Here is a 13,192-nt window from a genome sequence, read left to right as displayed (position 1 = left end):
ATTTCAATTTTGCCAGTGGCACAATGAAAACGAGACACGAGATTTGCTTGAGCAAGAAGGAAAAAACAACTTATTTTTTAATGGTTTATATGCAGCTGTGTATGAAAAGGAGTCTATTCCAGTGTCATGTCTGCTCAGATTTGAGCATATTTCAGATCCTCTAATCAAAGATTGGGGGAAATTAGTAGAACTCTTAAGCTGTGTACAATCCCTTGTATGTGTCTACTTGTCTCAAGTCGACAATGAGTAATTGAAAGGATGACAGCCGGGGTCACTTATCATCCCCTCCTTGAATACTGACAAAATGGCACTGGGGAGGCTTGTTTTTTTTAGTGAGTGAGATAATTATCCAGGCACCACTGATTGATTTACACAGACACCAGAAGAAGAGTATAAAAAACAATAGTGGCATACTGCCACCATTAATTTTGGATAACAGTAGCACTTGTGCTCACTGCTGTGCCTCTCTGTAAGCTAGTAAATTCAGAGACAGTTAGTGAAATGTTTGACACAAAGGTAATTTCAGTTCAAACCCCTTCAAAGTTAGGAGCTGCATGCCTCTTTCTCTCCACCGAGACAAAGATATGAGAAACAGCCATCAGATGATTTTTATTTACTTCTTTTCCCAGGAAAAAGTTGATTGAGCAGTTACTGTCTTGTATGCATACAGATTCACACATCCGGACTGTCACTGGGAAATACCCAATGTGATTGCAGTTGCTTTTGCAGTGCTGAGCATCTCTACCAGAGCAGCAGGGAAGTCATTACTCATTTCTTTTCACCACCCACAGTGGGCCATTCTAGGGCCTACACACACACACACACACACACACACATAAATATCTAGCCTGGACTATTTCAAATAAGAAATGTATCCGTCCACACACAGTAATGAATGGTTTTTGGGCCCAGACCCACTCCTGCATGATGAGGTGCTGCGAGTCTGAGCACAGCAGAGGCCAGCAAGCTGTTAGCTGACAGGTACCATCTCACACATCAAAGAGTTTAATAAGCTAACTTCCTCAAGAGCAGGCCATCTAAAACCACTCATTTACTTTTGCAGGATTTCACTCACCTGTTGTTATGAGGGTAGTCACAAGGGTGCAAGGACACACACAACCATAAATGTATCCAAAATATTTTCATATCCAGAGATGTTTGTTTATTTTCATCTTATTTTTGGTTATGCTTATTATGCAGCCAAACACACACACACACACACACACACACACACACTATATCTATTCATACTTGTATTCTGACAGATACTATGCCAAAATAAAGTGTGTTTATGTAAATATACAGTACATTTTCACAATATGTACACACTGTACAAACAAAACACTATGTAAACTCACACAAATGTATTACATACTGTACACAAACACAAAGCTCTCTCCTCTTCATGTCCCCGGGGTTCTGTCTTATGGTTTTGCCTTGTTTGTTGAAAATGGGAACTTCAATCAGTGCAACAGGAAGTTGCCTCCTAACGAGGCAAGTCATTTCCATTAACTTCCTGTGTTCCTCGTTACTGCTAATTACCACAGAAACAAACTCGTTTAGCATTTTCAATTTAGCCCGCTCGGTTAGAAAATGCTAATGACGCTGTTATGGAGAGCGAGATGGAAATGGGCGCGGAAAAAATGGCTGGGAGGCAGAGAGAGACAGATATGAAACACAAGAGAAGAGGGAGCGGAGACGTAGAAAGAGAGAGAAACAAATTGGCAAAACAAGAGAAATTAAGGAGAGGTGAGAAAGAAAGGGGGGGGTGTAGAGGAAGATTGGGGCAAAGAAAAATGAGAGAACTGAAGGGAAAAGAGAGAGAGAATGGTAGGGTGATGAAAGGAGACGAAGGATGAGTAAACACATGAGGATGAGAGGGAAGAGAATGGGTAAAAAGAGACAGTCAGAAGACTATGGAGGAGTAGAGGAAGGAGAAACGATTGTGGATAAAAGAGAGAGGAGAGGAGGTAGAGTAGCAGAAAAGGAGAAAAAAACAATGAAAATAATTAGAAAAGGAACATTGGAGAGGAGACAAGAAAACGTTGGCATCCATAATAGAGCACAACTATTCTCTGGTGTGTGTAAACATTTGTCTATTATGTCTACGTTGAGTGCACCACAGAGGATCTCACGGTACATGAAAGTTTAGGAATAACGGTTTGAATCCATACTTTCAAACAGAATTCCTTTAAGAAAAAGAGAGTTCATTCGATTCAAGCTGTTTATATTAGGCCTTTTTTTTTTTTTAATGACTGAAATCTTTTTTTTTTTTCAATTATTAGAGGAATAAAATGTTCCATTCAGCTGGTGACAGTTACATGATGGCTACATTTCAAATTAAATTAATCAGAGTGAAGATTACAGGAAAACATTTGACATAATTGCTGATCCTCCTTGTTGTCCTGTTTATGTGCTCTTCAGTCAGTAATCAGTCACACTCCAGCTCGAGGAAGCTTTTGATGAAAAAATGGAGCTGCTATTGGTTTACAACTGTGCTTTCCAAAAAGGAAAGTTGTAATAGTGCTGCAATTATCAACTGAAAGAAGGTGAGCCACTTACAGTACCCGACAAATTTTAGGTCTTCCAAAAAAATACTAAGCATTACGTGCATGTGCAAAAAAAAAAAGGTAGCAATTTTCCAAAAAGGCTCCAAGAGAATGCAGCTGCCAGCATCTTTTAGAGTTTGTTTACAAGTGTTTATACCTATTTATCTTTCTGGTTATTCAGTGCAGTGGTGCATAGTTAAATGGCTCCTCATCAGCTGTCCAAAATGAGTCTCAGTAGATGGTATGAACACTTTTCTCTGTGGCCGCACAATAATGGCAAAACAGTGACATTCTCCCAGTCTGCCAGGGCTTTCACAGATCAAATGTGAGCGACGACCTGTGGGCAGCACGTGACCAACTGCTCTCCGAGGCCAACTCACTGCAGAACTGACCAGATTGTGAAAAGGCTGGAAGTGACTAACTGGCATGTGCAGACTTATCTCACAAGCCACCAGTTGGATTTACGCAGGACATGCAGGCAGAAATATCTTGCAAACAGGCATTATCACAACAAACATGAAGGTGGACCATTTCCCTTTGCACTAAATAAATAAAAAAAAACGAAAGATGTCAAACTGAAAACTACTGCTTGTTTCTGAACAGTGACAGCGCTTACCTGAAACTACCTGTTGAATACATTTTGTGTTAAGCTGTAAAGGGTCAGATGTCTTTGCCTTAATGTCTTCTAATTAGCATATCTTTTGATAGGATCACCCTCTCCCTTCTTTCTAAAAGACAGAATGTAGCTTTGGGTCAGATCCAGAGGAGAGGAAATTACACGACATATGAAAAAGCTTGGGGTCGTTAATTATTGCAGGGCTAATTACAGTACCTGACATTCCTCCCAACACACACTTTACTCTCTCACCTCACTCTCTTCTCTAGAAATTATCTGGCATATGGCTGTGTGAGGGTCTCCAGCGGTAGAACACACACACACACACACACTCATTTACCTGGCATATGGATGTCTCAGGGTCACAGGTGGAAGAGTGCCCACTGCATTGGCACTGAACACAGCTGCCCATGCCGGCAGCGGTGGGCACTCTGGACGCCGGAGCAGATGCTGGGGAACCGGCACGAAGACGGTAGAAACCTGCAGCACACTCCTGCACACATAGAGAGAGAGAGAGAGAGAGAGAGAGAGAGAGAGACAGAGAGAGAGAGACAGAATAAGAGAGATAATAAGAGGAGAGATTTAGAAAAGCTGAAAGACAGAAATACAAGATCCAGTTTTGCTACTGTGATGCCACACTGCATGATATTGGAACACACACACACGACAACTATACACATGGACCCACACAATTATCCCTAATTGTTATTTCTCTAGGCAACTGTTGACCACTCTCTTTCACACACACACAATTAAGAGTTATTCCCTTCAGTAACTTTTGAACACACATAGGCACACACACCCTCACGTACCTGCTCAGACACACACACACACACACACACACACACACAGACATGCAAGGTAACTCTCTCTCCCTCTCTCTCCTGTTCAGTAATAATTAATGGAGTCCATTTAAAGAGCCATCTGTTCCCTCTGCTAGCGCTAAACGCCGTTTAAAAATACTTTATTAACAACGACGGCAGCTACAAATAGAGTGGCCATCTGTCAGCCGAGACCTCTACGACCTGAACATTTCAAGTTTAGCTACCGTTTGCTATTTGGCTTCTATTTGGCACTTTTTCAACAGTATCTGTAGCTTCTAAATTATGTACACGACAAATGTTTTTTCCCCGGCAATGTAGCTGGCTACTCCTCACCCCAAGTAGCAGGCGACTAAGTGAAACAGAGGTTGAAAAATATAGTTAAAAGTTTGCTGGCAACTCATGTATTCCTTTGAGATTAACACAATAATACCTAAATGACTCTTCGGCGCCGCCATCCAGGCCACCCAAATTGCTCAGAACTGTTGCTGCCGTGTATCATAAGTTGTCTCTACAAAATCCTCATTAAACTGAAGATTGAGTCACTGCTATATGCTTTCGGTGGCTTAAGAGAAGGAGCTGGACGCAGCTGAAAGTCAATTGCTTTGACAAAATCACAACTGAGTGCAAGAGACGCTCAGTGGGGCTTAATCCCAGCTAAGCAAAGCAAAAAATAAAATAAAAAACAGGAGAGTCTGAAAGGCGTCGCAGAGGCTTAAAACTCTGAACTAAATGTAAATTGGAAACCTGTGAGATACTATTGAGAACAGAGTCTGTGACCTCCATGTTTACATTCTCTCTCAGTGAAGGCAGCAGACAAAAAGCATTCATTCCTCTGAGCACTGAGAGAGTTCAGCTCACTCTGTAATTAATGTTTGTAATGTTAGATCCAAAATGTTGTAATACCAAATTTCATATGTTCTACTTTTTATGTTGTGTGCTGCTGCATTAAAGTCATTTCACTTCACAAATAGTCACAAACAGACACAGAAACTTTTACACTATATTGTGAACATTCTTCTCACGTCTCCTAGTTTCTACCATCATATTGGAAGATGATTTTATTAGTTTTTAACATTCATATTGGTTTTGGTGTACATGTTGGTCAAAGCAAACAAGAAAATAAAGTACAAAAATGGCAAAGATATTAAAGAAACATCACATTGTTTGTCCAGCAGAGAGCACTGATAATAATATTTTCTCACCTGCTCAATACGTATCTCCGTGATTATTCATTTTTTAAGGTATCTTTATCAGTTATTTTAGAGATCTTTTGTACTGAATGCTTTTCAAAACAAAATTATTTTGAGAAATTTAAAGTACAGTCACTTGCAAATGCTGTGGAACTACATACCTGCTGACTGCTACAACAACTGATTGCCTGTATCTGTATTCACGTGTGTGCATGCGTTTAGTGTGTTTAGTCGTGCGCCCACCTCACAGGAGAGTCCAGAGTATCCGATTGGACAATCACACTTTTCTATCTGATGTGCCTTCTCACTCTCTTTGGTTGGTCTGCCCTCCTCGGCCACTGTTAGACTGATTTCTGAAATACTGGGAGAGAGATAAGGCATCAATCAAAATACACATTTATACAAGAATGTAATATGATGACGACTTTGTTTCTAATAGCACTGGTTTGTTGGGACACTTGGACATTCTGAAATTAAAATAATTGCCTTCCATCACGACAAAGAGGATAGACAGATATATTTGGATGTATCACATGGGATATCCAGAGAGAATGATTATTTGCAGCAGGTTATAATGTTTCTGCTGTCGAAATGGCCTTTAGAAGAGACAATTTCTAGTGAAAACAGAGGTTTTCCCCACAGGTAACACTTTATAAGCTATCAGATTTCATATTTAAGAGTGGACGACCCTGTGTGGAGGAGCATGCCACTGTGTGTGTGTTTTACCGGCTGTGTCTCATCAAGTTGCCATGTGATGCCTTAATTAGGATGTAGTCCACATAGAACAAAATGTCCATGAAGTCCTCTCGGGTCATGGACCGGTCATCTGCATACTTCCACTCATGCTGTGCACACACACACAAACACAAAATACACTTCAATTTTACCACTGCAGTCCATTGCCAATGTAATAGACCCTGTTTGTATTGACCGACAAAGCTCACCAGAAATAAGCACAATCCATATTCTGTTTAGGTCTATTGTTCTATTATTTTTGTGGTTGCTATTTCAGAGAAGTTATTTCTAAAACTCATAACTTAAATAGTTCTTCCATTATTTTTCAATATCCCACTTCACTCTTACTGTACCTCCGTCATGTCTATCTCGTGGCGGGTGAGTTGACCAATCTGGAGTCCTGGTATGTGGCGTGTCATCATGACATTGCGGTTTGGACCGCCCTTAATGATGATCTGAGGCTCATAGGAGGAAGGACCAGTTTCGTCTCTGGCCTCGTAGTACACTGCATATTTCAACTGCCCACCGTATGCTGTGATCTACAGGAAGACGTAGAGAACTGATTGAAGACGTTACCAAGACGGTACTGATTTTAGTTCTTGCCATTTTGACAAGAGCTTGATTTGGGATAAAAACAAACAAACAACAGAACTAAAAGCTGTTGTGGAAAACAATAAAAACAATGTATTGCCCCGTCATCTAAAAGTGTAGCGGCAGACATGTCACAAAACAGTAACAAGTATTTATTACAAAATAACAAAAACAAACAAACAAAAAAAGGTGGTTTTCCTACCATAGAGCCTCTGAACTGCTCTGGGAGCTTCCAGTAGTAGGGCTCAGAGAGAGTTGAGGTGACCAGCTCTGCATGAGCGAGGATCTCAGGGTGCTGGAAGCTCACTCCTCTCCTCGTCTCCACAGTGTTGGATCTATCCACCAGGGGGAGCACCGTCTGCTCCGGCTTCAGCGTTAACTAGGACACAAAACGGGGGTGACTATGTCAATGTGCTGCTGTGTTGGTCCTTGTAGATGAATCCCAAGCACTGAATACTTTTTGTTGAAGATATTATTACGATTCCCTGGAAACTGTTCATACTGTATATCATGCTGCCTATAAAATTAAACTGGGTGTACATACTTAAGTACTGAGCGCACATAAAAAAACCCTTAACCAGCACTGCAGGGTTTGAGATTGAGTAATTCCCTCAGAAACGATAGATTTTAGTGAGAAACGCCTTTCAGACACATTATTGGTTACGCAGAAGTATTTCAACATGTAGTACTTGACACAAACTGAACCAGATACAGCATATGCGCATGTATAGGTGGGTAGAATGGTGGAATCATAAATGAAACCACATAAGTTATATTGCACACCATAACACGAGTCATGTGTCTAGTCAGTGTCTTTCTTTCCTCCTTCAGTCACACAATCTCCTCTTTTCCTCACCTCTTAATGACGCTGACTCAAACAACGCTCCGTCCTCACTGTTCTTTAACTTTTGCAGACATCGATTTCAAATGTTTTTTTGTCTGAGACTCCTATCTTGTTACAGAAAATTTCAGTATCTTTGGCTTCATTCCGTGGTGACTTGTTTCATCTGTGGGCAGAGATGACTGTGGAACATCCAAACTAATGAGGACGGATCTATGCAGCTCTCAAAACTGGCCAAATGAAGGCACCTTTTATGGAAGCATTTTATTGGAACGCGTCTAGGGGCATTCTTCAGGCCACGTGTTTTGCAAAAACATCTGTGGCAGCCTTTTGTTTGTGAACATTAATTTGAATAGGTATAAGAATTCTAGTCACTTCAAGTCCAAGGACAATCATCTGTTATTTAACAGACGATGATCTTCACTCTTCAGCTGAATCTGCTGGCATTTACTCAAAAACATCTTGTGGCTGTCTTGTGTAACCAAACACCTTCACTCCCTCAGCTTCAGTCAAGCAACACCTGAGCAGTTTAATGTATGGTTATGCATTGTATGTTCCTCCACTAATGTGTGACATTTGAGAAATTAAAAGGCATTGACATAAAAATCTGCTTTTTTGTGTATTTTGCACACTTTTACACATTTTTAACATTTCAGTGCAGCAAAAAGTGACTTTCCTGCCATGACCGTGCATCTTGGGAAATGGCACATTCGTTCAATAAGAAGACGCTGGCCTTGTATTTTACAATTGGTATTTTTGATTTTTAAGTTTGAAAGTGTGTTGTGATTTTTCTTTGCCAATAGCGAGTGAAGCCAACTTTTGTTGCTTCAGCTAGTGTGAAAACTGCTCTTTAGATATTTCCATATTAGTGGTCAAAGTCAGTTAATGTCAATATTTTTCCATTCTGAATATAAACTTGAAACTGCCTCTTGCTCTCTGGTATATGAATCATATTTGAGTTATTACTGACAGTATGGAGAAAATCTAGCCCTTTCTTTCTCATTCTCTCTGTCTCCCACTTTATGTGTTGATATTTCAATATTACTTGAATAATATCAGGGTTTATTATTGACTGTGGGTTGTGGTTGAGTGGACCGGTTTAAAAATAGATTCATCTGCTCGAACCTGGATCTCTCTCTCTCTCTCTCTCTCTCTGTGTTGCCGTAGTCCAGCAGCGCTGATATGTTGATATTGTGTGAATAATATCTAAGGCATTATGGAAGGGTGCTCTTTGGTTGAGTGGACAGAATCTGAAATCTATCAAGTTACTATAGCTTGGACACACTGGCAATACTGGCTGCATAATAGAGAGGCGGTCACACAGGGAATGGGAGATTGCTTATTTCGGTCTCAAGTATTACTTAAAATGAATTTAATTACAAATATTTAAATACTGTAGCTGGTTTTGTTTTTGCAATTTGCTTGATACAACTATACAATAAGATAATTAACAGGAACGCTGTACTAATTATTACTGCCAATTTATGGAAGTTAGTTATGGGGAAAAGGTGAGGCTGGAATCTTTCAATTAGTAGTTTGTGAATCTGTGTAGCTCGATCAAAAGTTCAAACTGTTGCCAATAGAGCCTGGATTCTCTCTGATACACTGTACATAGCATATCAGTAACAAAAACAAGCCACACATTTCTGGTTTCATCTAAATGGAGCCTGGCGCCAACTGGAAAACACACTTAAAATGACTGATAATGAAATATAGCTCCAATAGACCAAACTTAAACTTAATGTCATTTCAACAATGTGCAAAATAGTCCTTTTCAGACATGGAGTACGCAACACATTGCTGGCTTCATCCATCTGTTAAAATAATGGTTATTTATTACTTGTTTGTTATGGCATTCAGACACGCCAGGATCTTTATGGAAAGAACCACAATGTTTTTGCAAACGTTTGCACCTGTTGTGTGAGAGGGAGCAGTGGCAACCCACATTACATAACAAGTTATATGTCTGGGGACTAAAATGTTCCAGGAGGTTAAGAGTTCATATGCTATTTTTCTTTTTAGAGCCAACATTTTGCTTGTTCAGGCCTTTGTTTTTAATGTTTCCTTTATTTCTTATAAGTTACCAATTACTAATCTGGTTAGAAAATGCTGCCATTTGCCCTTTCCCTCCTCTAAGAGTCCTCTAGAAGGTATTTTCCTTTTTTTTTTTATCAGACCTTTCATTTTATCTCAGGTCTTTATAGGTTTTACTGTATTACATTAGTTTATTAGTGCAGATCTACACAGCAGTATTTAACAACCAGTAAATAGTTGTCCAATCACACACACGGACAGAAAAGGGCTGTGTGTGTGTGTGTGTGTGTGTGTGTGTCCCTCTCCCTTAACTTCCATGTAATCCCATGTAGTGCGAGTTTGAGTATGTATGTTTGTGTGTGTGAATGCATGTGTACTGTGTATAGTGTGTGTGTCCCACTTCACTCAGTGCAATCTCACGATTCAGTGGTTCAGAGAAAATCTCCCTCTTTCCAATAAACTCTCCATTTTTTTCTGTCTTTCTCTCTCTCTCTCTCTGTCCGGCTCTCCCCCTCTCTCTGTCAACAATAAATGAAGTGAATGTTTGTCGTTCAAATGAAGCCTCTCGCCACACTCCATCAGAAAACTCTACGGTTACCACGGAAACAGCAGTTTATCGCAGATGGCAACCGTTTCTGAGATGAAGGGCCTTTATTAAAAACAGGCTGCCACTCAACAATCGATTGCTAACTTGCTGACTGACTGTCTGATTCACATACCTCTGTTTTTGACTTACAGCTGGTGTCCATGATGTCCACACCCGTGTCTGTATTTTAATGTATAGAAGGAAGCCGATACATAAGCCAGGCTAGCCGAGGCTAAGAACAGACATTTATAGATCCTGGAGGATGAAGCCTGCTGACTTCAATGATCGCCTGACCTTTCCTCCTGTTTATTCGCGATGGACATTGGAGATGATATCCTTAGCGCACCGAATGATATCAAAATGTGCCTAACCCTAAGCCCATGTCTATGCGTGTTATGCCTGAGTTATGACTCTGAGAGGAAGTAAGATTGAATGTCCATGTCTATTACAGACCATATCTTGTAACTTCCCGATGGTGTAAAGTTAAATTACAGAGGAGCACAGTGAATATTTTATCCCCCACCTCCTGATGTAATGTTAAACCCATCCGAATGGGGCTTCAGATGACGAACGTTGTAAACATTGCACCTGCTAAACATCAACATTTTCATCATTTCACTCAAACCACTCAACAGAGCCACTAGCATAGCCACTAGCATGGCCGTAGACTCTTCTTGTGTTGTTTACTAATTGGGAGTGTGTGTGTGTGTAATGTATGTGCTACTTATGCTTGTTAATTTAAATCACACAGCAAGCAACTTTTCTCACTACTGAGAATTCCTCCTGAATTCACAATATGTAGAAACCATCACAAAATGTCACCAATACAATTGCTTCTTTGAATAATGAAACCATGCTTAGTTCTAGCCTTGAACTGTGAGTATGCAATAGACATTTCAAAGAGTGCCACTATTCCCAAATATCAGCCCACCTTCTTTATATTTCTATGTTGTAAAAAAAACTAACTTGCATCACTGATTTTCTACTGGGCAAAAATCAAGTCAAATTAGATCTATTAACTTTAATTACTTGAACAAGCCTCTGATTGTCCATAGATAATGATAGATGAAGAACATGAAGCTTACAACATTGGCATAATGCAGAGTCCGTGGTAGGCAGCCAGCTGTCAAATGTGTTGTCTCAGCAAGGAAGCTGGCACAGACAGTGTGTACAGAAAATACAAGGAACCAGAAGTATTTATGGAGTCTAAATAATAGTTTCCCAATAGCTTTGCAGCAATCTCTCACTCTCTGTCCCTTATTTTGTTATAGTGCGCAACAGTAAACACTAAATCATCTCTCAGTTCACTGTTGTTAGACAGATGATGTTAGACAGATCCACCCAGCTCCATTTTCATTGAACCCAAATCTGTCTTACATTTGTGAAACATTTAAAAAAAAAACGTAAAGTGTTGCTTAGGATCACTTGATCATCCTCAGTCAAATACTTAAAGCTACTTCTGTTAAACAATAACAGCGTCAGGAAACAAGTAAAACAACCAAGATATGTCTACTCACCCACATCCTGATGAGTCCTTGGGCCTCTGTGCAGGACTGCGTCAGTCCGTAACAGTAACACCTGCTGCAGCCAAGTGGGTTTCGTACCGACAACCCGAACGTGTCCGTCTTACAGCGGTCACAACTGTCTCCTTCCACGTTTGCCTTAAAAAAACAAACATAGATTAAACACATGAAGGTGAGGTAAGCTTTTGTGATTCTTTAGAAACATCATTTTAACAATAAATTCTGTTTTAGCGGACAGCATGAAGCAGAGAAAGGAAGTCATGTGGCAACATTGAAAGCAGCTAAATCCACCCAGCTGATGATCAATAATATGTAGAATTCTATTGAGTTTTGTGGAACTAAAATCTAAATTAAAATCAATCTGAAAACACTACAATGCTGTGACATGAGCCAGTTATGAGAAACGTAATGCAACTTGGATGGAAAGCATCTAATCCTTTATTTAACAATTTGATACTTTGCTGACTTACTTATACTTTGTTAACTTGGACTGCATCACATATTTTAGCTATTAAATGACTACAGAGAAAATGCATTTGATGCCTTGGTTGCATTGGGGTGGAAAGAAGTATCTCACTGCACTGAATTGTTATACATTGTGAGTATATAAGCTGAGAGCTGACTGGTCTAAAATGGGATGGTGGACAGGGCTTTGTATTATTCTCCCTGCTAAGAAAAGGTTTACAGGGCTGTCAACAAAATGTCATCCAATTAATGCTGAGTTCTGTCAAAAAGTCCTGCAGGTTAGTGAGTCTGGGCCGAGAACAACAGAGGAGCGTGAGGGTAAAGTGAAGGAACCTAGAACCTCGACTTTAGTACTCTTCATTAATAGCATTTTGTTATGTCAAAAGAAGGTCATTATGTTATTATTAGCAACCAATGATCACCAATCTAATTATCAAACACATTTCAATTAATAGAGGATCATCTCACAAAATACTGCAATAATGCCCACCACCTCGGGCTCGCATACTGTAGAGTGACAATTTAAAATCCCTCATTTTGTCCAACAAAAGTCCAAAACCCAAAATCATATCAAACAGAGAAAAGCTGGAAATCTCCTGTATTTAACCAGGTAACAGTCTCATTGAGATTAAAATCCCCTTTTCAAGAGTGACCTGGAACTGATCTGATGCTACTAAAGTCATAAAGAAATGTAGGTACATCACATGCTTCGATAGATAGAGAGGTGCAGGCAGACAGGTAACCAGCCTAACACGTCACAGACAGCAGAAATAACAGATGAACAGAGAGACAGGTGACAGATCGAATGACTGTTTGAGTGACAGGCAGTCAACCTCCTACCCGTTCAGAGTGAAGATGACACCCAGTGATCTGAAGCCTCATTACAGGCCAAGAATCAGGTGTGTGCCTGTGTGTGTGTTTGCACATAAAATGTTGTTTGTGGGATAATGTGATCAGCAAGTGACAGCAGATGAAAAATGTCTCCAGTCTACGGGTGTGTGTGTGTGTGTGTGTGTGTGTGTGTGTGTGTGTGTGTGTGTGTGTGTGTGTGTGTGTGTGTGTGTGTGCTGGCATATGAAGGGCGTCATGCAGAGATACCCGTCTTACTCAGTTCTGTGACATTTACTGAAATAATTACACACTAACACACATGCACTATGAAACGCAAACTCACACACATGCATAGACTCTCAACATACACAGATAAGGGACAGAGAAACCATGTGCAGTAGGTTTTA

The 13,192-nt window shown here is 40.1% G+C and overlaps 1 protein-coding gene across 1 annotated transcript in view; it reads right to left on the bottom strand.

Moving 5' to 3' along the window:
* The window catches only part of lama2 (laminin, alpha 2), a 165,018-nt gene that overhangs the window by 47,954 nt on the left and 103,872 nt on the right, over window positions 1-13,192 (bottom strand). The window contains exons 28-33 of the mRNA XM_070925380.1: window positions 11,484-11,627; window positions 6,708-6,884; window positions 6,268-6,453; window positions 5,906-6,024; window positions 5,423-5,540; window positions 3,506-3,658 (exon numbers count right to left, since the gene is read on the bottom strand). Coding sequence (XP_070781481.1) covers window positions 3,506-3,658; window positions 5,423-5,540; window positions 5,906-6,024; window positions 6,268-6,453; window positions 6,708-6,884; window positions 11,484-11,627 — 897 coding nt within the window. The remainder of the gene's footprint in view (window positions 1-3,505; window positions 3,659-5,422; window positions 5,541-5,905; window positions 6,025-6,267; window positions 6,454-6,707; window positions 6,885-11,483; window positions 11,628-13,192) is intronic.

The sequence above is a fragment of the Enoplosus armatus genome, chromosome 19 (genome assembly GCF_043641665.1).
Source record: "Enoplosus armatus isolate fEnoArm2 chromosome 19, fEnoArm2.hap1, whole genome shotgun sequence".
NCBI classification, from domain to species: Eukaryota; Metazoa; Chordata; class Actinopteri; order Centrarchiformes; family Enoplosidae; genus Enoplosus; species Enoplosus armatus.
This window is presented reverse-complemented; position numbering and strand designations above follow the sequence as displayed.